A 24,294-nucleotide genomic window follows, 5' to 3' on the forward strand; every position below is an offset into this window, starting at 1 on the left:
TCTTCTCCAGACCCTTGTGCAGGGCGAACTCAAATCGCAGGCAGAACTGGCGGGGCTACCCAGTTTATCTATCTAACTGATTCTGATGTCACTTTAAGCCTCTATCTAACTCACTCTGATGTCACTTCGAGCTAGGGCTAAAAAAATAGTAAACAATAATAAGAATAGAAAACTCTATTATGTTAATTTTGTGATTGCTTGACGCCGAAATCGAAATTCGATTTCGGCGCTACTTCGAGCCTCCATCTAACTGACTTTGTCACTTGGAGCCTCTTTTTAACTGACTGTGATGTCACTTCAAGCCTCTAGCTTGCTTATTCTGTGGGCCCACTGAAGATGTATCCTATTCTTGACTTGTGCCAAGCCTGTTATCATCATTTTCTTTTTGGCTCTGTTAAAATATATATATTTTGCTGACTCCTGCATACGTGTTTATCTTCAGCTCCTGTCAGAAACACAAGATTGTTTACTGAAATTGACAGAAATAGCTTATTTTAAAAGTTACAAACAATAGTTTGGACAGAGCCGACCGACGAAACACTGCTGAACTGTGGCGGCAGCCTCCTCGTCTCCTTGACAACACGGTAATCTCCTGACAAAGGGGAAGACTATATTCACCCTTTTTCCCGAGATGCATGAGAAAGAGCATTATGAGAAACTACATTTGAGCGTAGCTTTGAGATTACAGACTACATCTCTTTACATGATGGTGACATCTCTGGTCTGTATCCTGGTGGTGGTGAAGCCTTCCCCGCCGTCTCCTAATGAGGGTACTCTCCCCGCCTGAGTGGACTACAGCTGGGAGCTGCTGATGTCATGTAGCGATAAACTGTGCACACAGCAGCCCTGCCAGTAGACTCTCCGCTTCATTAAAGGCTGTGCATCACACCACAACCCCCCAGGGAGGGAGAGAGATGGAGAACAATCCTAATGGAGGAGCTGATTATTGTAGTGTGTTTGTGTGCTTGACCAGCTTGAATTCACCTGGAGTGGGTCTCAGTGTTCAGACGTGGGGGTACAGGCAGAGGTGGCAGACCGGCTCTACAAGTCTATCTGGCAAATTATTTTCACTCCCTTTCTTAAGAGAGTCTGGTCTTTGCTGAAATCAATTGATTTGAAGCCATGACTTGACAGGCAACACATTCAGCCAATTGAGATAGTGTAACAGCACCGACAGGGCAAGATGACACATCAAATTTTTTTACAAATACGGTCGGACGACTGATGAACAGTGCACATTTATGTCTGTTGGCTGATATGTTTCTGCTAAAACTGATGCCATGGCTGCTTCCATACGACCATCTTCTACCAGACCACAGTGACATGAGGAACTGTGATCTCTAATGCAGCGCTTCCCAAACCTCTCCAAACCACCGCACCCTTTTACAGCCAACTGCTGTCCAATCCATCTAACCACAGCCGATAAAACACATGTTGAAATTAAGTGCCTCTGAACCAAATGGTGTGTGCGTCCACAGGCCCTTTCTGTCTCATTAGATGAATAGCTACAGCTACATGGACACAGACAATCTGATATTTTAATGAGGCTTTATGATTTGAGTTGAATGTGTTCTTTATAATGTGTTTTTTCCATGTTTTGAAATGTTATCTGTGTATGTGGTCTAAAGATAATGCTCTTCCTGTAATTATATGAAAATCTAAATTAGCAGAGTCGAAGCAACCTTCCTGTCGTCTGTCTTGCATTCACTAATTCCTGCCTCCTATGAAAACAGCAGCCTCCTATTGGAGGCTGCTGTTGTCATCAGAGGCGAGTTTTTGTCATTTTGTTATGTGGGCTGGCTGTTCAGCAATTCAGCATGTGCCCCGCAGAGAGAAAGATGGACACACACAAGGACAAGTACGATTGATATAGAAAAACAATAGAACCTGAGAGGACGATAAAGAGAGAGAGATTACTGAACTTCTACAATTAATCAAGCAAAGCTGTCCTCTGCTCAAACCAGGGCAACAGCTAGACTCTATAGGCTGCCGTCAGATTAGAGAACAGGATCAAAGTGAGTGTTCAGTTTAAACTTAGTGATCATCATATATCCAAGAGCTCCACCTACAATAATAAAGTTCCGGTTGATCATTACGTAATAGACTCCAGTTATGATGTTTGCCTTTTTGGTTGGTCATCCATAATAGTTTGTGTGTGTGTGTTTTTTGTTTGCATGCTCTTGAACAGCGCTTGTCCTGCTGTGCAACTTAATTTAAACTTTGCCCAGCGTTCCAAAGAAAAAAAAAGACATATTTTTTTGTTTTATGGTAATTTAATGTGCTCCCAAGTCCCATATAATGGAAGCCATTTGTTTTCATTTTTCCTATCATGTAACCAGCGCCCCGTTTCCCGAAAGCATCGTTAGCCTAAGTGGATCGTGAAGTGCGTTGTACGAGCATCGTACAGTTTTCACACCGTTTATCCGAAAGCATCGTTGGTAACGAACGTTGTGAAAACACTCGTAGCTAACGAGGACTCCAGGGGTACTCGTAGGATGCTAAGATCATCGTTAGCCTACTATAGCCTCAGTGGCGTCCCCAGCGGACATTCCGTGGTATTGGATGTGTTTTATTAAAACACATCCATTACCACGGAATGACCAGCTGGCACAAATTCGCCACCAAAAACAGTGGTTACGCCGATATATTACTGATTTTATACAGGTTTCAGGTTATCCTACTTGAACCGGCAGGACGACCGCACCCCCTGCTGTATACAATCAGCTGTCTTGACACCACAGCAACATCATGTGACATTAAGAAGACTGCAGGAACTTGTCATGGTATGAAAAGTAATACTAGTTTGATTACAAGAATAATTAAGTCAATTGTTCTTGAACAAGTACAATTATTAATTCATTAAGTTTTTCATCTAGCTCATGTGGCCAGTGAAAAATATGGAGAAAAAAATCAGGAAACAGCACTAAACTTGTTTGGCAATTTTTTGTTTATTCAGAGTTCCACATACGGGATAGCAATATAGTTACAGTAATAAAAAATCTTCCATTCTCAACAAAAACATGAATAGCGTGTGTTGTCGTTCTCTCAGTATTTGAAACGACAGGTTGTAAATGCACAGATAATTTCAAAATGCTTTTCTGTCGGTAACATGTCAATATTTGTACTGATTGGCCATCAGAAGTTCAGAGTTCGATAGATACATACATTTTTTTGGTCCCATCATTTGAAATCCAATGATATTCTATCATGAAAGACTCAGAATAAGTATTCACATTTAGTTACTGAAGCCAGTTCCCTTTTTTGTTAAATACAATTCTAACTGAAAAAAGTGATACATTTGTTAAAGTAAAGTTCTGAAATTGATACACATTTGATTTACTTTTTACAGGCTTTGTCTATAAAGCCCCCCCTCATTTCTGTGTTTCTAAACTATCGTTTAAAGGAATATAACATTTGCCAAAAGCTAGAGATGTTGAGCTATGACTTTAAAGGAAACTTATAAAGGAAAAGGAAAATCCTGCCACTTCCAAGCTCGACACAACTAAACACGTCTGACCTACACTCATGCCCTGATGGCCTCTCTGAGGTGCATGTACAAATTCACTGCCTGATATGAATCTGTTGCTAGAGTGAGATTGGACTCAGCCATAAAGATGTTGCATAGTTCATATAGATCTGGATCACACGGTTTGGTCTGGCGAAAGATACATTCATTTTTGCACAGTTGAAAATCATAATCTTCAATTGGGGAAAGGAAGTCTCTTGTCCCATAGAGTTCAGGTAATGCAAACATCACGTTCGGCCGACCGCTGGGGACGTTAAGGTTTTTCGATGGCCTGATGGTGTGTGTGTTCCAGACCTGTGCAGTGTCATCCAACTCATCCTGTTAAAAGCAAGAATATAAAAACAGTAAATACATTAAGGAAGAACTATAAATGCATATCCAGGGCTGTTCGCTTATTTTTTTTAAGTGGTAGCACTGGTGCCAGCAAGCACAAAAATTCAGTAGCATAAAAATAAATTTTGTAGCACAGTGTGAACTTGCATAACCATAACCCTTGCATTTCACTCTAATTACCTTTGAGCATGTCATCTTGGTCCATTGGCCCATAGAACAATAATATGAATATCTATATCTGTATATTGTTTATCTATACACATAATTATCATAATAATGATAAACATTTTTGGAACATTTCCTTTTAATTAAAACCAAACTTTATACATTGAACACAGCCTATTCAATTAATTACTATACATATTTCTACAATCTAGGATAAATTAAATAGATTGTTGTGAATGTTTTTGGAGTAGTTCTTCCATGGCTTATTTCAAATTGTGTCTATATAGGCTACTGTTGACTGCTCTCAGCTCTCTGCAGCTGAAGGACAAGATGTGTCCAGCCAAAGTGGCGGGTGGACTCAATAACTTAAGACTACTTTACCCAGTTTGGCGAGTGTTAATTTTGAGCCCTCTAAGCAGTGTTGTGCATCACTTATGGAAGTAAATCTGTGCCATCGGATTTTGAAAATAAAAACCCATTGAATTCTAAGCACTGAATATCTATGCATTGAAATAACGTAACTCAAAATAAAATGTTTGTATTATTGGATATTTTGAATAATTATTAGCTATTGCATATATAAACCCATGCATAATCCCATTCACAAATATATACAAGTTTTAACAATACTTGCTACACTTTTGTAGTTGATGTTATTTATTTAGTTTAATTGATTATTTATGTTTTTTCTTGAAGTGCTATTTTTTTTCATTACATACATTGCACATACTGCACCCCTGAAATATTCAATATATACGTTATAAAACAATGTACATGGGGTGAGTAGTGGTGTAAAATAACGTGATTCTGCAGTGGGAGCATTATTTGATAGAGCCAATTGGTCTATCCACATACTGTGTAACGTGCGATGGTACAGTAGGTCAGGGTTAGCATGAAGGAGACAACATGCGAGATTCTCCTCACGATACTTTTAGTATACTATAAGCTTTTGACCATACCACACCAGGTCTCCACGGCACTATATTTAACACACAGATGGAAAGTCCGGGATTCCTGCCTACAACAAATCAGTAACTAAATAACTCATATTAGAAAGGGAGACTTCGATCGTATACAGCTGTTTATTCTAGCCGAGCGAAAGAGCACGCACTTCTTCACTGTACGTGAAGAAGAGGGAGGCGCCACCTAGTGGCGCTACATATTATAAACCTGACTGTTACCCCTGAAATCTTCAATAAAGACGTTATAAACCAGCATCAAAATATGCCCGTTGACTTGTGGCTAGCCTAGCTAGCCTAGTCTCCAATGATAAAGAACACCAAGGCTAACTTGGGAATCAGGCTCTATGTCCAAAATTCCGAACTACCCCTATTTTTCAATTCGACGTCCTTCTTATGTATAAGTGTCCGTTAGTATTGTCCATTGCTGAATCTTACAGAAACAACCCATACGAATGGCATATATATATATAGAAAAATGTACTCACCGAAGCACTATTACTGCTGCTGTTGCCGTTGGACATGGCAAAATCTGTTTTGCCTTCCCGCGTGAGAGAGTCAGGTATCCAACGACGCGCAGTGCACACTCATTTGACCGCGATCTAGCATCTAGGATCAATTGCTCTTTCTTGGGTCCCCGGATGTTAACACTGAATTTCGTACACTGAATTTTGATGGTGACTTTGGCGGACTGAATTTTTGGACGTTGAAAATATTTGAGTTGAATATTTTAACGTTGAATTTTTTAACATTGAAAAATAAAGGTGAACATGATATATTGAAAATGTAAAGAGTTAAATTCATAGGCAAAAAATTCAGATAGGTTATTTCAATGCATAAATATTCAGTGCTTATAATTCAATGTGTTTTTATTTTCAAAACCCGATGGCACAGATTTACTTCCATACCCACTGCTTCCCCTGCTTCCCCTCCTTCTCCTCTTCTTCTTTTCCTTCTCCTTCGTTAGGTTCTGGCAGCCTAGACGTAGCAAAGGCGCATTACTGCCCCTACAGGCCACAAATAGAAGTTTGGATAGCTCACATATCTCGCGAGACAGATTTTTAACGCGACGGGTAATATCGTCGAGTTTAATCTCGCGAGATGATCTCGTCACACCCCTACCAGCGGGTGTCTGAGAATTTCTGCAGGTGTATTTTGTTGCGATTGTTTGCATTAAGCACTGTAGGCGCTTCGGTGAGGCTGTGATGAATATACTAAAAGTATATTCATACCGTGAGGTACTTTTAGTACCTCACGGTACTAAAAGTACCGTGAGGAGAATCTCGCATGTTGTCTGTGATGAAGATCACTATTTATTGGACCGTGTCTAGACAGTAACGAACATCCCTGACCATAGTTAATCGCGTTTGTAGTCTACACTCAAACTCATTATTGCATGCGGGTGTCTTCATTCATAAAATTAAAACATTCGGGAGTATGCAATAATACAAATTATTCTGAAGAGGTCTAGACTCCGTGCTCAGCCGCCTTCTCCAGTGAACCAAGAAACCCCGCGCCATGACGACCGGGGGTTGACCCCCTTGGTTTTACACAGGAAACTTGAGATAAGAAGGTGAAATCACCGGGTGTGCCAAGCGGCGACAAACCCAGCTTGGCAGCGTAAAAAGACCTATAGCCTACATCATCCTGCCCAACAATATGGGCAGGATCTAGACTGTAAATTCTGTAAATAGGTTGTGTATTTGTGTATCCGTTTTGTATTTGTCTAGATTGGTCATGCTTGTGTTTTTGTTGTTTGTACCTTTGTTCCTGGTGGGGCCTCTTGGACCAGATCAATATTGTAAATAAGAAACTGTTCTTAATGTTTTATCTGGAAAAATAAAGGTTAAAAAAAAAAAAAAAACATTTTTAATATCTACAAATCTTCTAGACTAAGAGAGTGCGCGCCAATCAATGAAACCTTATGGCTCAGATGATGGAGCCTCTCTCCCAATGTGAAGTCATGTGGAAAGGTGGTTTCTGATCTTCTGGGTCCCTCCAGGCTTTGAATTGAATTGATAACATTTAATTTCGAACTGAAGAAAAAGAAAAAATAAGCAATAACAAACAATACGAATAAAATGATGAAGCAGGTGGACTGTTACAATTAAGTAATATGTACAAACAATGAAAACAACAGATTAAATGATACTGTCACTTGCTTTAACTGTTCGAAAAAGTTCTCACCCATTCTCCATAAATTATTGATCCATAAATGGTTAACAGCCTGATAATTACTGATATAAATTTCCTTAACAAAAATATGCATTGGACAAACACATCTCGCGCTGTCTTTTCTGCAGCCAGAGAGGAGCTGGGGACATTAAGCCAGGCTAGGGTGGAGGTCACCTTCCTGGACGTAGATCAGGATAGCCTGGAGACAACAAATGTATGGCTCTTCACATAATACAAAAAAAGCACATTGTTCGAATGAGAAACACAAGATCAGTCGCTCTAATGCCATTCATTCACCGAATTCCCAGACCGAAGGATCCCCACAGAGACAGAAAACCGTGCCCCTAAGCTCATTGTTGTTTCTCCTGGCTTTCCAATGACCCGTTAAAGAAAGAGAGGGAGATGTTATTTCAGACTGTTGTGTTACCAGAGCAGTGATGGCCCCCGCAGATACACATGTATCCTGAACCCATCGCAACCAAGTGGGTCACTGGGAGAACCCGGACGGGTTGTGGAACACAGACACCACCCCCACCCCTCCCTGCTGGCCCCTTCTACCTCCCTATTGTCTGTGGACCAGTGTCTATTAGACTTGCCCACATCACTTGATAGCAGTGAGGATTGTTCCCTGGAGGGCTCTCTGGCTGAGAGTCCTCTGACAGTCAGGAAAACACACACACGCACGCACGTGTGAGTGCACATGCACATGCACGTACACATGCACATACACCTATACACACAAACAAAGGAGGCTCCCCGGTCAGGGAGAGGGCCTGCCGAAGAGACAGGCTCCTCTTGAATAGAGGTGAAACAGTGGCAGCCATTGTGGTGGTGCGCCTTGTTCTATTTGGTCATGGATCAGGCTGGTGCTTTAGCAGAATCCTTTTTTTACCATGTTTTGTTTGGTCGACATACTAATCATGTTTAATATATTATTTAATTTGGTGCTGCCCTGATCTGGTTTGGGAAGTTACATCCAATCTTAACATACCCCACACCACAGGATAATCTTTTAAGAAATTGTGAGAACAACCCAGAATTTGGGGCTTTGCTGACCAGAGTTGGAAGGGTGAAATCGGGAACAAAATTGGACTAATTATCCTGTTCGGTGTTGTACCGTGTGCTGCATAACGACTAGTCGACTACTACTATTATATAAAACTTGGCAACTAGTACAAATAAGTGCCGTTGAAAAGTAAAAAGTAATGTCGAGTAGCGTTAATACTATAGAGTAAATTCCAGAGCCCTTTCATATAAATAAACTTTATCGCTTCTAAATGAAGAAAATAACACAGTGCAGAGGAATAGTGGAGTGCAAAATTGGAATGGAGGCATTGATACACTGGAAATTGCCAAATATATTGACCACACTTTGCCCTAAACCCCCACAATTAGTGTGGTCCACTCCACGTTCAGCCATTTGCATTTGCTTGCACTGCTCAGACAGTAATTAGCACCTTCTCAGGGTCTGGAAACAATCGTAATGTAACTACTTGGTATTCATGTATTCTGAGATTAAAGGGAGCATGGTGCACTGTTGGAGAAAGCTGACTCTCCATTTCCCCTTTGCTCGTATGGTTTAGAGTAAATAAGATAACATAAGAAGAGGTTTCCATACCAGTAGGAGATGGAGAGAGAGATCAGGAGAGGAAGAGGTTTTGGATGGAAGGTAACTAGAGCCTCAACCAGGTGTCTTTCCCTGGACACTGCATTAGCGCTGCTTTTTATGAGGCTGTCCTTTACCACCACCTCCAGAACCTTTTGATTTGTTATGTTGCATACTGTTGCTCTTAGTTAAACGGATGTTAGGCTGCAGAGACCTGACTGGATACTATGTGCTTTAGTCATTAGCCATTATCCACTTGCAATGCACATTCACTGCACTCATGTTTACTAGCATTGTCTGTTCAGTGTGTCAAGCAAATGATCTTAATGCCTACTTTTAACGAGAAGTGTCTAATTGGAGATGGTGAATGGCATAATTTTCTTCAATAGCGGTGTGATCAACCTTTCTGTTGTTGGCGAATTGGCCAAGCCTCCAGGACCTTTCAACATCCTTTCCGTGGAAATAAAAGGTCAACAATAAGTTAGAAATTTGAAATGCAAATTAAGACTTAATGTGCCTGGCCTGTATTTCTTTTTTTGGTCTCCATGTTTCCATGACTATTCGTGCGGTCAAGAGTCTTGGATCATAGACAGCAATCCCACATTGCAATAGGGCTGCTTCGCCGTGGCGACCGTATGAGAGGGGGGATGTGTGGGTTTTGTTGGCTGCTGTGACCATGCGACACACCACAACAGCTCTAGGAGTGCAGCTTCCAGTGGCTGATACAATGAGGAAGTGATTGCAGCTAGACATGATGAGAAGCATTAACCAGGGGGGCGTGCCATGCCGTTCATCTGATGGTGTCTGGGAGAGAGGGAGAGAGAAGGCGCTGTCAGGGTGAGAGACGAGAAGACCAAAGGGGATGTGAAACCTGCAGAATGTGATGAGGTATGGTGCTGCTGCCTGCTTGCCCTTGCTGCCTGGTTGTAGCTGTCAGGTTAATTAATTCAGGCAGCTGCCAAGGTGCTATTAATTGCATGTCTGACAATTCAACTGGAGAGAGAATCGCCGGGATGCAGAATGGAAGGAGGATGGAGAGAGGAAAGGATATAGGATATGTGTTATGGGTTATACAGAGGATATGGGTTGAGGTTCACCTTTTGAGGAAGAGGAGGGGAAATGGCAGGAGGCCATCAAAGCCATGCAAAGAAAAAACCTACGGACTTCAGTGGGGGTTTCATTCCATCTGCGTGCGGCACCTTCTCAACAATAATCAATAATCTTCCTCCCACTCAGGGTGAAAATGATAGGTCTTAGCTTGTTTCCCCTCAGCCATGCCAACGTTTAGGAGTGCGTAACTACTGTTGACGGCTTTCAACTGCTGTTGACAGCGCATGCGCTACCGCGCGTATATGTCCCGCGCAAATTATTATTATTATTTATTTTATTTTTTTTCTTCACCCCTCGCGGTCGACTTGGGATCTGTCGGGGGTCTACTGGTAGACCGCGATCGACTGGTTGGGCACCCCTGCACTACACTAATTTACACTTCGATTGGAAGTAAAACTCGCGAATAATCCTGTAAAGACAATGGATATTTTGTTGAAAGGATGAACCATAAGATTGTCTTCACAAGGCTATGGAGGTTGACTAGTCCATCTGTCATTTTCACCTGTGCAATAATTGTTAGAAGACGATGAATATTCGCGTTGCGGCTGATAATTTGGACAGTTGGAAAAGGCACACAGGCCTGGGTTCAGTTTGAGAGAGAGCCTCTTACAGGTGGAAGAGCCACTTTATTAAAGGAAATGCACCAAGCAAGCTGGTATTGTCTGATACACAGGAAGTTACCTAGCCAGCTTCCCTTAACTTGTGACCTGTTGGATGTTGGAAATCAAGCATCCTCATCTGATGAGGGCTTCTTTTGTCCCCCCTTCTCCTCCCTTGTTTCAAGTTGATGCGTCAGGCCTTATTCTCTTCAATGCCCCAGCCAAGTAACGCTGAAGGCGAGGTGTGTGTGGACGCACTGGACATGTAGAGTCTCTGCAGCTGTTGACTGCAGCGTCTGAGAGAGGGTTAAGCTTCTCGGACACTTTTAGAATGGCACCCCACGGTGTGTGTGGATGTGTGGAGCTCCTTCTGGGCTGCGGTTTATTTGGCTGTCCGAGTGAGGTTTAAGCCTCTCGGACTGTAAATCCGCGGTGTGGGGTGCATTTCATGTACAACATCTCTCATTATAATGCTCATACACAACAACAGTACTAAAGAAGTATCACAAAGTTTCCGTGGATCCTCCTAACACACCCCCCTCCTTCCTAAGATTCTCAGCCAAAGCACCTTTTAATTTAAGTCTCATAGTGTTTGATTTCCAACAATGGGTTTACTTACACTGCAACTAACCTTATATAATAGCCTCCTCATTTTTAGCAACACAAACTTCCTCCAACACATGCGGTAACAATAATAATAATAATAATAAATAATAATACATTTAATTTAAAGAAGTATAATAATAACAGGTCTCTCCTTTTGGCTGACCATACACACACACTAACATACACATAAAGTCCTCTTTCCTTCCCATGTTTCCCTTAGTCCGATGCAGAGTTCTTATACGCAGCGACATCCATGAGAAGGGGAAGGCACAGCTTACCTCACATTTGGATACTGTTGCCTTCCTGTGTTTACATAGATATGTCTGAAGCCGCGGACAGGGATTTGCATCCTCATTGTCAGTCTCTGGCGTGGTTTCCTCCCAACTCCCTTCTGACCGATCCACCATTCACTAGTCGTCACGCTAGTAACTGGAGCTCTCCTTAAGCCGATTGGACTGTGTTTTGGCGATGAATGACATTTAGATCTGGTTGGACAGGTTTTTGTTGGCGAAACAAAGAAGTACGTTGGAGGAGATGGAGGCAGTTTAACACCCTAACACCCCATACATGAGGTAGACACTAGTACTGAGGTTTATCAAGACATTAGGATTTACCTGATGAGTCGGCAAGCTCATGATTTTATTTATGGGAGCGCCCTATGGGTGCACAGCTGAGGCATTCTCATAAACAACCAAGATGGCTGCCGCTGATGCATCACACGTTACTTTTCCCAGGGACAGATTTGACAGCAATACTGCCCTCTCAGGCAGTATGCTATTGCGCAAGCACACAGGCGCAATAGTCCCTTCACAAGCTCACATTCCACACCGTACGAGACTATGGGGTCAGAACAGTCTCATTAATAATGAATGCACAGAGAAGGATTCACAAATGTATTTTGTGATTTATATATAAATTACTCTCTTCTCACAAATACATTTCAATGCACACAAATGGATATCGGTATATGTATAAATGTAAAATAAATCCATAAACAAAAATAAGTTTCACAAACATATTTCTGATCCACGCACAAATGTGTCTTGTTTTAAATAAATGTAATATAAATCCATAAATATATGAATTAAAAAAATGTTTGCAATTTTCATCAAAAATGTATGGATGTTGTTACATTTATATAGAAACTGTTAAACTGGAATTTACAAGACGCTTTTCATTTGTGAACTTGTTTGCATTTGTGTGTGAACTGGTCTGTATTTATATGTGGATTTTTGAGACTCTTCTGACGTGGCTGGATTCACAAATGCATTTTTTTCAACAAGGAAATCTCTGTATCAGATGCCTCCCTCGTTTTCAGCCAATCACATGACTGCAGTGACTGGGTTTTTAGAATGTCGGTGCCATTAAAGTAGAATTAATAATTGTTTAGTACTTTAACGGCACCGACAAAACCTAGTCGAAACTAGATGGTAAAAGTGTGTAGTTCAAAACGTGATGCAGCTTTTACTTCTTCGCCACCTAGAGATTGTTATGTAAGATCATTTAAAAACCCCATGTTATTTCCCATAGACATTTGACCGAGGGAACCGGGAGGCTCGGAGGCTGGACTTATTCTTCAGAGGTCGGACTGCAGTCATGTGATTGGCTGAAAACGAGGGAGGCATCTGATTGGCTACAGAGAGTTCCTTGTTGAAAAAAATGCATTTGTGAATCCAGCCACGTCAGGAGTCTCAAAAATCCACATATAAATACAGACCAGTTCACACACAAATGCAAACAAGTTCACATACAAGTTTAACAGTTTGTATATGTAACAACATCCAAATACATTTTTGATGAAAATTGCTAATATTTTTTTAATTAATGTATTTATGGATTTATATTACATTTATTTAAAACAAGGCAAATTTGTGTGTGGATCAGAAATGTGTTTGTGAATCTTATTTTTGCTTAGGGATTTATCTTACATTTATACATACCGATATCCATTTGTGTGTGCATTGAAATGTATTTGTGAGAAGAGAGTAATTCGTATATAAATCACAAAATATATTTGTGAATCCTTCTCTGTGCATTCATTATTAATGAGACTGTTCTGACCCATAAAAATGTGAGGGTTCCAGACTAATACACATTTGCGAATTGGTCTGGCGATGTCGGGCTTGGATATAAACACACTTTGAAACAAACAGATGCGGTGTCCTGAGTGTGTTCTGGTAGATAAATAATCACATTGAAGCACCATGCAGCTCCACAGCTGAGTACACAGACACACAAACTTTCTGTGTGTGTGTGTATTCATCCAATCTAGGAAAAATAGCAACTGTATGACCATTGAAAATAACAGCATCACAAGTATACTTATTAGTGCCAAGTCAAATCAACAAATGAAACAAATCTATCAAACTCTGTTTAAGTCTGTATCTTTGCCGAGTTGCGTGTAATGCCTCTATCCAGCGCAACAAATTGTGTTTAGGAAACGTTCTCTCTAGGGATTTTTTCTATAATGAATGACCGTTATTATAATCCATTCCTATCAGTGACAAAAACAAGCCATTTTAGAGGACGAACATTGACAGGGGGAAATTATTAGGTTTAAAATAGGTTGAAAGATTCTTCTTTAAAGACACCCAGTTGCTCATTGCCCCGTTACATTTCATAAGGTGCAATACAAATAGACTGGACAAATTCAAACATCTTACAACTTTATGGTAGTAAAAATAAATTAATTATAATGACTGTTTGTTTGGGCGTTGTCCCTAAACTTCTGCAGCCCAGTCCACATCATTTGGGGTGGATTTTTAGATCTGCTCCGAAACCATGTCCTTGTCCTAACCTGCAGTGTGTTGTTCATGCCTCCCCGCTGGGGACTGAGCGGAGTCAACAGCCCTCAGCTCTACAGATGAGGCAGCCTGAGACTCGAGTCCACCGTCCTCATTGGCTCACCTGTCCCATGGAGGGTGATGGAAGAGTGTGGCGCTGGCCACTTCTGCCTGGGTCTGCTGCTCATAGCCTTGCTGTTAAACCACCAAGTCCCCATAATACCTGTTGGATTCTGGGAAAGGATTTTAAAGGGCATTTAAATGATCAATGTTTTTATTTTGTTGGACTATTGTTAGGGGTGTACGGTATAATCAGTATAAAACACAGGTGTGAATTTGTGCTACGGTATGGATTTTGACGTTACCGTGAGACCGGTGTGACCGGTAGACAGTGTTGTGTGTTACACGTTACAAAGTAAGTAACACGTTAATGCAGCAACGTAAATACTATTTTGCGTAAAAAGTAAAGTTACACGCAACTACTGAAGATGAGGTAACGACACGTATTTCCTTTTTCTATTCGGCGCAACGTTACTTTTCCCAGGGACAGATTTGACAGCAATACTGCCCTCTCAGGCAGTATGCTATTGCGCAAGCACACAGGCGCAATAGTCCCTTCACGAGCTCACATTCCACACCGTACGAGACTATGGGGTCAGAACAGTCTCATTAATAATGAATGCACAGAGAAGGATTCACAAATGTATTTTGTGATTTATATATAAATTACTCTCTTCTCACAAATACATTTCAATGCACACAAATGGATATCGGTATATGTATAAATGTAAAATAAATCCATAAACAAAAATAAGTTTCACAAACGCATTTCTGATCCACACACAAATGTGCCTTGTTTTAAATAAATGTAATATAAATCCATAAATATATTAATTAAAAAAATATTTGCAATTTTCATCAAAAATGTATTTGGATGTTGTTAGATTTATATACAAACGGTTAAACTTGAATTAACAAGACGATTTTCATTTGTGAACTTGTTTGCATTTGTTTGTGAACTGGACTGTATTTATATGTGGATTTTTGAGACTCTCCTGACGTCGCTAGATTCACAAATGCATTTTTTAAAAGTAAACCACCGACAATGTAAAAACCCAGTCACTGCAGTCATGTGATTGGCTGAAAACGAGGGAGGCATCTGATTGGCTACAGAGTTCCTTGTTGAAAAAAATGCATTTGTGAATCTAGCGACGTCAGGAGAGTCTCAAAAAGCCACATATAAATACAGACCAGTTCACACACATGCAAAAAAGTTCACAAATGAAAAACGTCTTGTAATTTCAAGTTTAACAGTTTGTATATAAATGTAACAACATCCAAATACATTGCAATAGGAAAATTGCAAATAATAATTTTTTTAATTCATATATTTATGGATAGATTTTACATTTATTTAAAACAAGGTACATTTGTGTGTGGATCAGAAATGTATTTGTGAAACTTATTTTTGTTTATGGATACATTTTACATTTATACATACCGATATCCATTTGTGTGTGCATTGAAATGTATTTGTGAGAAGAGAGTAATTTATATATAAATCGCAAAATACATTTCTGAATCCTTTCATTATTAATGAGACTGTTCTGACCCCATACGAGACAGACGCTGGTAGCGTGAAGCTGTCTCTGCATCTCTTCCACAGACATCGCTTCCGCAGGCATTTTACAAAGCCAGTGCTTACGACCAAAAAAGCCAGCGTTGGAACGAGATAACAAACACTGTCACTGTTTACCTGTGTAAGGACATGGTTCCCTTTCAAAATGTCGATAGGAAGGGCTTTAAAGAGATGGTCAAAACACTCGATCCTAGGTACGCGTTACATGCCCTCACACACTTCAGCCAAATTGAGATGTCAAAACTATACGTCAAGGTCCGCGAGCAAGTGGAGAAAGAAATGCATACTATTAAACATTCGTGTTTTTCAGAGATGGAAGTAACTTTTTAAAGTAATTTAGCTTTTTTTTTTCATGCAGTTTTGCTGCCTAACCAGTATTTTACCCCTTCAGAAGCATTTCTATCGAAATTAGTAGATAACATTAACATACTGGGATATAATACCGTTACCATCTATGCCTCAAATCATACTGTGGTATATATTTTAGTCCATACCGTACCGTACAGCCCTAGATATAGAGTGGAAAAGTCACACCCCTTCCGGTAGAGCCCATGGGACCTATGAGATCGAAAAATATGAATGGGTTTCAATGGAGAGAAAGTAATTATCTTCTGGTCCCAGTCTTTATATGCCCCGGATTACATATATGTTGTTTGTGGATTTAAATGATAATTTTTCATTCAAAGAAAACTAACCATTTTCGTGAAGAAGTTTGATAATGTTAGGTTTTTTCCAAGGGAGGATAAAAGCAGCAAAAGAGGTGAAAACCATTATAAGTCGGGGCATGTGGAGAGTTTCAGTTATGCCGATGGGGAGATGGTCAGTCTTGTCCACGCCAGTCGCAGGGAGTGTGACGGCACATACGAGACGTGTAGTCTTCCTCATTGTGTTTTCTCTACAGCCTTTAACTGTTAAAGGCTGTAGAGAAAACAAAAAGCTTTCTGTTTGTTATTGTTTTCATCAACTTTGCACTTCCCCGACTCAGGGATGAGCTGAGGGTTCATTAGGATGGTTAGTGATGACGACAGAAAGAGGGTCATGTTATCCCCTTATAATCTGTGTTTCACAGCCTCGGTTTAGTGAACAGAATATAAAGTGTAGTCTGTAGATCTCGAGCAAGTTAGCTGTTTGTACGATGGCAAAGAATCTTGTTACAAAGATTGAGCAAGAAAGGTCCCCCCCCCCCCCCCCCAAAAAATATGGATTTGCGCAAGAAAACTGGACTGGGAACACTTTTCTGAATCCACCTCATGCATATAATAGTATGATGAAGATTTTTTTTTATCATGCTGAGATATTAACGTCTTCCTGTCCGCTCCCCCCCCTGCATACTTCCTGTCCCCCAGGGAGGAAGAGGAGAGCCTGCGGGACAAAATCCGTGCCGACCACGAGCGCGCCCTGCAGGAGGCCAAGGAGAAGCTGCGCAAGTCGCGGGCGGAGCTGCAAGCAGAGATCCAGACGGAGAAGGTGCGGGTGGTGGAGGAGCTTAAGAAGAAGGAGGCGGGGCCAAGGCCCCTCCCCCCCGTCCCCATGCCCAAAGTGGTGGGCGTCAGCGACGGAGAGCCGCCTGAGCCCGCCGTCAAGGAGAAGAGGGACAAGATCCGAGAGGTAAGCCCCCTGATGTAGGGTCTGTGGGGGGGGGGGGGGGGGGGAGCATGGTATGTGTCACTCTGGGCCTTCACACGTTCTTACAAATCCTCGATCCCAAGCAACTTGATGGGTGGAATCATATCTAGGGAGTGAAGGCTGTTGCAGTGTGGCATTGTATGAAGGCTGGGCCAATTTGATCAACAGACTTCATTAACCTTCCATCTCTTGCTAACCATGGCTGTACAGTGTAGACTTCGTCTAGATTACAGCCACGCTTCATAATCAGCAGGACTACTGCAATTACCTCTGAACCGAGCTAGAGCAGATGAATGTTGTGTTCAGCAGTGTGCTGGAGCCCTCTCTGGGTGTGTCAGCACGGTTCAGGAGGAGTGGGAGGTTTGTTCATCTCCAGGTCGGAGGGAAGGGCTGAACCAGGTTTGGGGAGAGAGAGCTGTTTTCATCTGAGGTGTTTTAGATTTATTCATGTTTGTGTGTGTGTGGAACGCAGGGGGAATGATAATATGCCTGATTATTATTAGTAGTATTAGTCGAGTGTGAGAGCGAGTGCCAGACAAAAACTCCATGAGCTTTGCCATATGCTTCTACCCCATGTTGCTTTGCATCTAAAAGGTGCCATGTGACTACCTCGTATCATGTACGCGTCTCGCTATGGGGCCACGCGTGAGAGCTGATCGCATTCCCAAGAAGAATACCTCCCCGTCCTTCTGTCCATAAACAAACCCTTTGTTCCCGTCATAATTGTCCTTCAGTAAGAGAGAGCCACACTCTCCCCAAACCACGCAGAAGCTAGCAGCACACCGGCTGCAGCAAGGCATGACGGTTGGCCTGGTTGCTTTGCACAGCAAGAGTCATCAACAGACAAGGCTGCTGTACAAAAGTGCATTGTTTTTCCATGCAAACAATCCTGTTATTTATATTTCTGCCAGAGGCGTGGGTTTCATTAGCTCTATTATGTTTCGATGGAGCATGGCGGTGTAGGTTCATTACCGAGCGGCTTCAAGACACACACAGCGCGTGTTGTTTCACAGTGTTCCACATGTGATGTCATGGTGATATGTCAGCATCGGTGCTCTCTGTCGCATCAGACGTTTACCAGGAGTATAGTATGATGATGATCTACGATGATAGCATCGGCAGGAAAAATAAGAAGTAATTAGATGTGCTCAAGTTGATTAGTTCAGTGAGGTGCACTTGTTAGGTTAAGCATGCTCTTTATATTGAGTGTAAAAAGCCTTCTATTGGTCGGCCTAGAAGGCCTCTCCAGCCTTATCCTCCTCCAGCCTCATCTTATGTCTTGTAATGTATATATTTCAATGACCGAATGGAACAAAATGACATGTTACCCTCATGACATCCATTGGACCAGAGCTATATGTAATTTTCTTTTCACACACCACACACATTACCATCCATTTGCTGCTAGTAGCCATTAGCCACCATTAGCCTTGTGTCCAAAGAGATAGTGCATACGCTAATAGGGGGAAGGCATGCTAGGATAAAGTGCTTTTTGTAAATAAACTGTTTCAGGGGTAAACAACTGCGTAAATCGAGTGTAATTGGATGGAATCAACTGTAGCAAAAAGGCCCGCAGAACAAGATGGACTTTGACAAACAAGCAGGCTTTTTCCTGCGTAAAGTACCGCAAGCCAACAGTCATTGTGAGATCTACCTGTGAACCAGGGCCCTCTTACCCCATAGAGAAGCTCCGCTACGACAACGCTTTGACCCTCTACTGCTCCTGGTGGTTAACCACCACCATACAACATCTCACAACACATTCTGCCCACTTAAAAAAGAGCTCCAGGGTAACCAAGTGTGAAATCAGAAACATGCATTTTAAAGATGTAGAGGAAATAAAGAGACCACCAGTATGGCCCTCCGAGGCCTACCTTAAAGTTCACCGTAAGGGTAACTATATTCTCCAACAACAACCCTGCATACCCAAGCCAAACACTTTACATGACTCACAGGTGTGTGTGTGTGTGTGTGTGTGTGTGTGTGTGTGTGTGTGTGTGTGTGTGTGCGCTACAGATGCACAAGCTCATAAAGGGACGACACAGACTCCCTGAGGAAGCACAGAATCTGCCGAGAAGGCAATAAGCCCTCGTTCTCCCTCTCTCGCCCTCGCTATGGTCCTGTGCCATGTAGTCTGTGTGAGTGCCGAGCTCAGCTTTAACTCCATCTTCTTCCTCCCCCTCTCTCTGGCTTCCTCTCTGCCACTCTCTCCCGCTACACCTTTCCCCTGGTATGGCTCTAATCCCGTTTATTGTGCTCTTCCTCAATGCTGATCTCTCTATTCTCTCTACTCTCCCTAATGTCTCGCTCTCACCCCCCTCACCGCCTCTTTCAACCCACCTGTCCCACATCTCTATCTGGCACTCTACCCGACTCATGTAGTATTCTGAATACTGCTGTGTGTGTGTGTGTGTGTGTGTGTGTGTGTGTGTGTGTGTGTGTGGACGGTGAGCACAAAGCGAGGAATTCTTAAGTTCTTTAAGCGGTCGTAAAGCCTTGAAAAGCACTGTACATAAATGTAGAGAAAATGAAAGTTCAAATGAATGGCTCCACCCGGCTAACATCAAACGATGCTCTATGAAGAAGGAGATCAGAGGACCCGTGGGGAGCTGCTTTAATAGGATACGATGAGGCCGTTTATTACGGGTTGGTTGCCATATTATGCTTTAATCAGCTGGATTTTAAATACATTTACAGTAGGGTAGGGTACACTCCAAAATATCATCCATAGTAAATCCATATTATTTACACTTGAGCATGCTAGTGCTAACCAGATTCTCACACAAATAATAAAATATAAATAAATATTAAATAAATAAATATATTTTATGATGGAGTTGAAGAACATTTCCATTTTAATATATGATGAGTTAAGAACAGTTGCATGCATGGTGGCTTACTTATACAGCAGGCACAATAAGTTTGTCAGCTACTGAGATCTACTGCCTAGCATATTTTCGGTTTATCAAATACCCAGATAAGCAAGTCGCACCCCTCCAGGTCGCTGTGATGACTGCGTTTGTCAAGTCAGGTGCCAATGCTGCGTCGTGGGCGGTTGACCTGTCGGCTGAGGACCAGGCCGGGTCTGAGGCCCCGATTGGGGCTGAGGCCCAACGATCAGCCCCAGCCTGAGGCCCAGGCTGGGGCTGAGCGATGGACATGTCGACTGAGGCCTCATTGGCTGAGGCCCAGGCTGGTTCTCAGCCTGGGCTGAGGCCCAGGCTGATGGAAGAGAGTGGGAGGCTGGAACAGAGAAGCTAGCATACCACACATCCCACCAAGCTTTTCCTTCCCTGGGCTTCTGCCACGGTATTGGCCCACTGTTCAAACAAACCAACTGTTAAACACACAGCGGCCTGCTTTACTGATGTCTGCTGGGTGGGTGTGGTTGTGTGTGAGGGTGTGTGTGTTAATATACAACATAATACACACGAGAAGGAGTTTACTGGAAGGCTTCCAACATTTATGTCTAAAAAGCTGTATATGATTCCTGGGCTGTTTACAACGTCCTGATCCTTTGGTTAAAAAGTAACCTGTATACTGTCGCTATAACGGTTTAAAGCTACAGCCACTATCCATGGAGAAAGTCTGTCGTCAGTAGGTGACACGTCATGTGTTTTACTGCTGAAATGACCTCTACTGCTAATGGTTTGGGATCCAAATGAGTCAGAATTATTTTATACTGATTGAACACTTATATATTGATTAATTCTACGGATGCACGCAATTCAACTCAATTCTTTGGTAATGCTGTGTTCTTGAGCCTATGCTGGGATGGACTGCGCAAGGGAGGATTTTATGAATAGAGGTGAATTTAGTGTGTTGTTGCTCTGTAACAACCTGTGACGGCCTTCTCCCATCACAGCAGGTCTGGTATGGTGCTCCGGAACAGGTCTTGGCTGGGTGTTCTGTGGGAATCCTCCATAGCGCCAATATCATCTGTTAGTTTAGTTTTTAATGAGCTCGGTGGGAGAGCGCTGCGGCGTTATGCTAGGTAGTCTTAATATTACATGACTCACTCGCTCCTCAGTTGTTCTCAGAGACAGGGTGGTAGAGCGCAGCTTGGAAGGAACGTGTGTTTTTAAAAAAAAAGTCATGGCTCTGTTGCTCTTGGAACGCCAAGGGAGTGTCTGCAAACTTCCAGTGCTACCACTAACTGAACCAAACGGTAGTGGGAAAGAGTCAGCTGGTAACAGGAACGCGGGTTACAGGGACAGATGCTAGGAATGGAGCCGGAGGGTTTGGTATGGCTGCTCCATCTTCTGTTCTGCTGTACTGGGTTCAGCCCAGTGGAATCCTGAGCCCATTCGTTCCAGTGTGACTTCAACTCTCTAAGAGACTCTTCTTCTCCTGTCGTTACTGATTTACTGGCAGGCCTCATAGGCATGGTGGGGGGTTGGTGTTTACAGCTGTATGACCTCCAGAGGTCACTCCTTACTGCAGCTGTCTAGGGCTCTGATACATCACTTGGATTGATCCCTGTAACACAAGGCTCCACAATGCATGTGATCAGCAGGCAGAGCAGGTCTACAGCAGCTGCTTTGGAGATGGAGGTGCCTCTCAAGAAGAAGGTCACCAGCTCTACCGGTCGCCTCCTACTCCTCCTGTCCTTTAGGAAGTGGCTCACTGCTGCTGACAGGCCGCTGGTCACCGTGCTCCGACATCCCCGTGGCTGTGGGTCTATTGCCAAGCGCTGAGAACCCTTATGGGGGACGTTTCCAGTCCAGAGCTATGAGGCCCTTGTATGCAGTGTCAAATAAGTCGCCTAAAAATAAAAGATGTTGTTCTGAAGGAACATATGGCCTATATGCAAGCGTCAGTCTTTGCTAAAACTAAAAGATGTTGTGAAGGCCTGTACAAGCGGCAATAGGCTTGGACACATCGGCGCGATAAGGCGTTACAACAGTCAATAGATATTTGTTGTGTCACACACATGACACACAGCATGCGCAAGCTCACGTTCAGTGACTACTATATGTGACAACGCAATGCAAGAGAGAGATTGAGGACGTTAAGAAGATACTAAGAAATATTAGAGAATAACGCCGGACAGTCCGATTTTTTTCAGTTATCGTGGCCTTTTTTGTGACTTTATGAAGTTAAGATTTAGCCTCATGTGCTTGCAGTTAACGCACGCTTGTTGCGCTGATCGGTTGACAATTCCAAAACGCCTTGCATTCGTTTAATATAGGCGTGATTTCACGGTACAAACGTAAACGTGTCAATACTAGTGCGAGAAAAATCGACTTTTGCAGTTCTATGGCTCATGCACGCATCCAAAGTTGTTTTCTCAGCCTAATCTTAAATCACACAATTTGCTAGACCGTTACACGGCTTCCCTAGAGAGACAAACCAATAAACCAATAATAGCAAACAGTAAGTAGTGCCTTGGATTGAATCCCCTCCCCCTATTTTTTGCTGAGGAATTGTGTCTAATAAGCTACCTGATTTAACGATTCCTACTAGGGTTAGGGTTAGTGTCGGTTGCGTGTCGGTCGCGACCGATTCGTTACAACGAACGAATCCCGAACGTGAACGACAAGAACTGGTTCCCCAAAACAAGAAGAACTGGTTCTTTGATTCTTTTTTTTAAACATAAACCAAAAATATGGTCACGTAAATAAAATATACAAACGAACAGAGCTTCGTCTCCCCGCGACTTATATTGATTGAGTCTACAACGTTCTCAAAGATTCAGCCAATGAGAGGTAGCAATGGTGTTGCAATGGCACCTGGGTAAACCAATGACAAGGCGGTACCGTCGAATATGCGCGCTTTCTGTCTGACGTATCTTGGGTCATACCATTCGACGTGGGGCCACTCATATATCCCCCTACATTTTTTCGAAAATAGACTTGACCTCCATCTGTTTATTGGATAAACGCATTTCCCAATCCCAGGAGTCTTTGCTCCATTCTACGTCAATTAATGAACAAACAAAGAAATTAAACTGCAGTTCGTATTTTTTATTTATGACCATGAAAGTTCTGTAATGCCTGAACAATGAAGAATTAAATGTAAAGTAAAATAAAATTATAAATGTAAAACCATGAATGAAATATAGAGAGTAAGCAAGTGGTATAAATATTGGTGGGACGTTTGGTTATACTATATAGTGCAGGGGTTTTCAAAGTGTGAGAGAGTGAGCCCCCCCTCAGAGAAAAAAATTTCAGCTGAGCCCCCCCCCCCCAAACATTTGAAACATTTTTTAAACATTTTAAACGTTATTCTGAAACATTACATCTTTGTGCGTTTTTAAACACATTTCTTAACACAATTTAACAACTTTATCGAAGCATGTTTTAGCTTAACCTTTTTTAAATACATTTGAACATCTTAATCTGTGTAAACTGCCAGTCGAATCAGATCTGCCTTTTCAGTCCAGAGATTCTACTATTCGGCGGGGTTTGTTTACCGGCGTTGCTATGGTGACCTAAATTATTATAAGCAACTGAAAACGATGCCGGTTTGAAACTAAAACTGTGATTCTGAAAAAGTATAAATGCTATCAAAATTCCGTTTCCATAGAATTGAAGATACAAGTGTGTAGATTTGCTTAATGGTTTGAACGATGGTAAACGGTTGAAAAAGGAATGAGTTACGATGTCTAGAAGTAGGTGTATCAGAATGGGCTGACGTCTTCAATGAAAACAGCTGAAAACGAAGCGGTATGAAACTAAAACTGTGATTCTGAAGAAATTTTAAATGATATCGAAATTCTGTTTAGATATTATTGAAGATAAAGTGTAGATTTGTGAAATGGTTTGCACGAAGATAAACGGTTGAAAATGTATTTAGTTATGTTACTTCTACAGTTGAAGTACGACTGATGATTTGAATCATCGACTTTCAGTGGGTTTTTCGGGTTTATTTTTTTCTCACGTCGCGCCCCCCTGAAGTACTCTGGCGCCCCACAGTTTGAAAACCACTGATATAGTGTATCTTCTCGATTTCCACGGGGTTTAGAGCCTAGAAGTGGTTTAAATTATGCCATCTCGCGGGGGGGGGGGGGGGGGCACCAAATGACGTAATCTGACGTAACAAACGAATCAAAACGAACAAATCAAATAAACTAATCGTTATAGTGAACTGAACTGAAAGAACTAGTTCGCGGAAAAGAATCATTTTGCCCATCCCTAATTCCTACCAATGTTAGATTTAGTTTTA

The 24,294-nt window shown here is 42.1% G+C and overlaps 1 protein-coding gene across 2 annotated transcripts in view; it reads left to right on the forward strand.

Moving 5' to 3' along the window:
* Positions 1-24,294, forward strand: part of man1a2 (mannosidase, alpha, class 1A, member 2) — a 92,752-nt gene that overhangs the window by 15,899 nt on the left and 52,559 nt on the right. For both annotated transcript variants that reach the window (XM_060039976.1, XM_060039977.1), the window contains exon 3: positions 16,848-17,109. In XM_060039976.1, the coding sequence (XP_059895959.1) occupies positions 16,848-17,109 (262 nt within the window). The remainder of the gene's footprint in view (positions 1-16,847; positions 17,110-24,294) is intronic.

The sequence above is a fragment of the Gadus macrocephalus genome, chromosome 20 (assembly GCF_031168955.1).
Source record: "Gadus macrocephalus chromosome 20, ASM3116895v1".
Classification (NCBI taxonomy): Eukaryota; Metazoa; Chordata; class Actinopteri; order Gadiformes; family Gadidae; genus Gadus; species Gadus macrocephalus.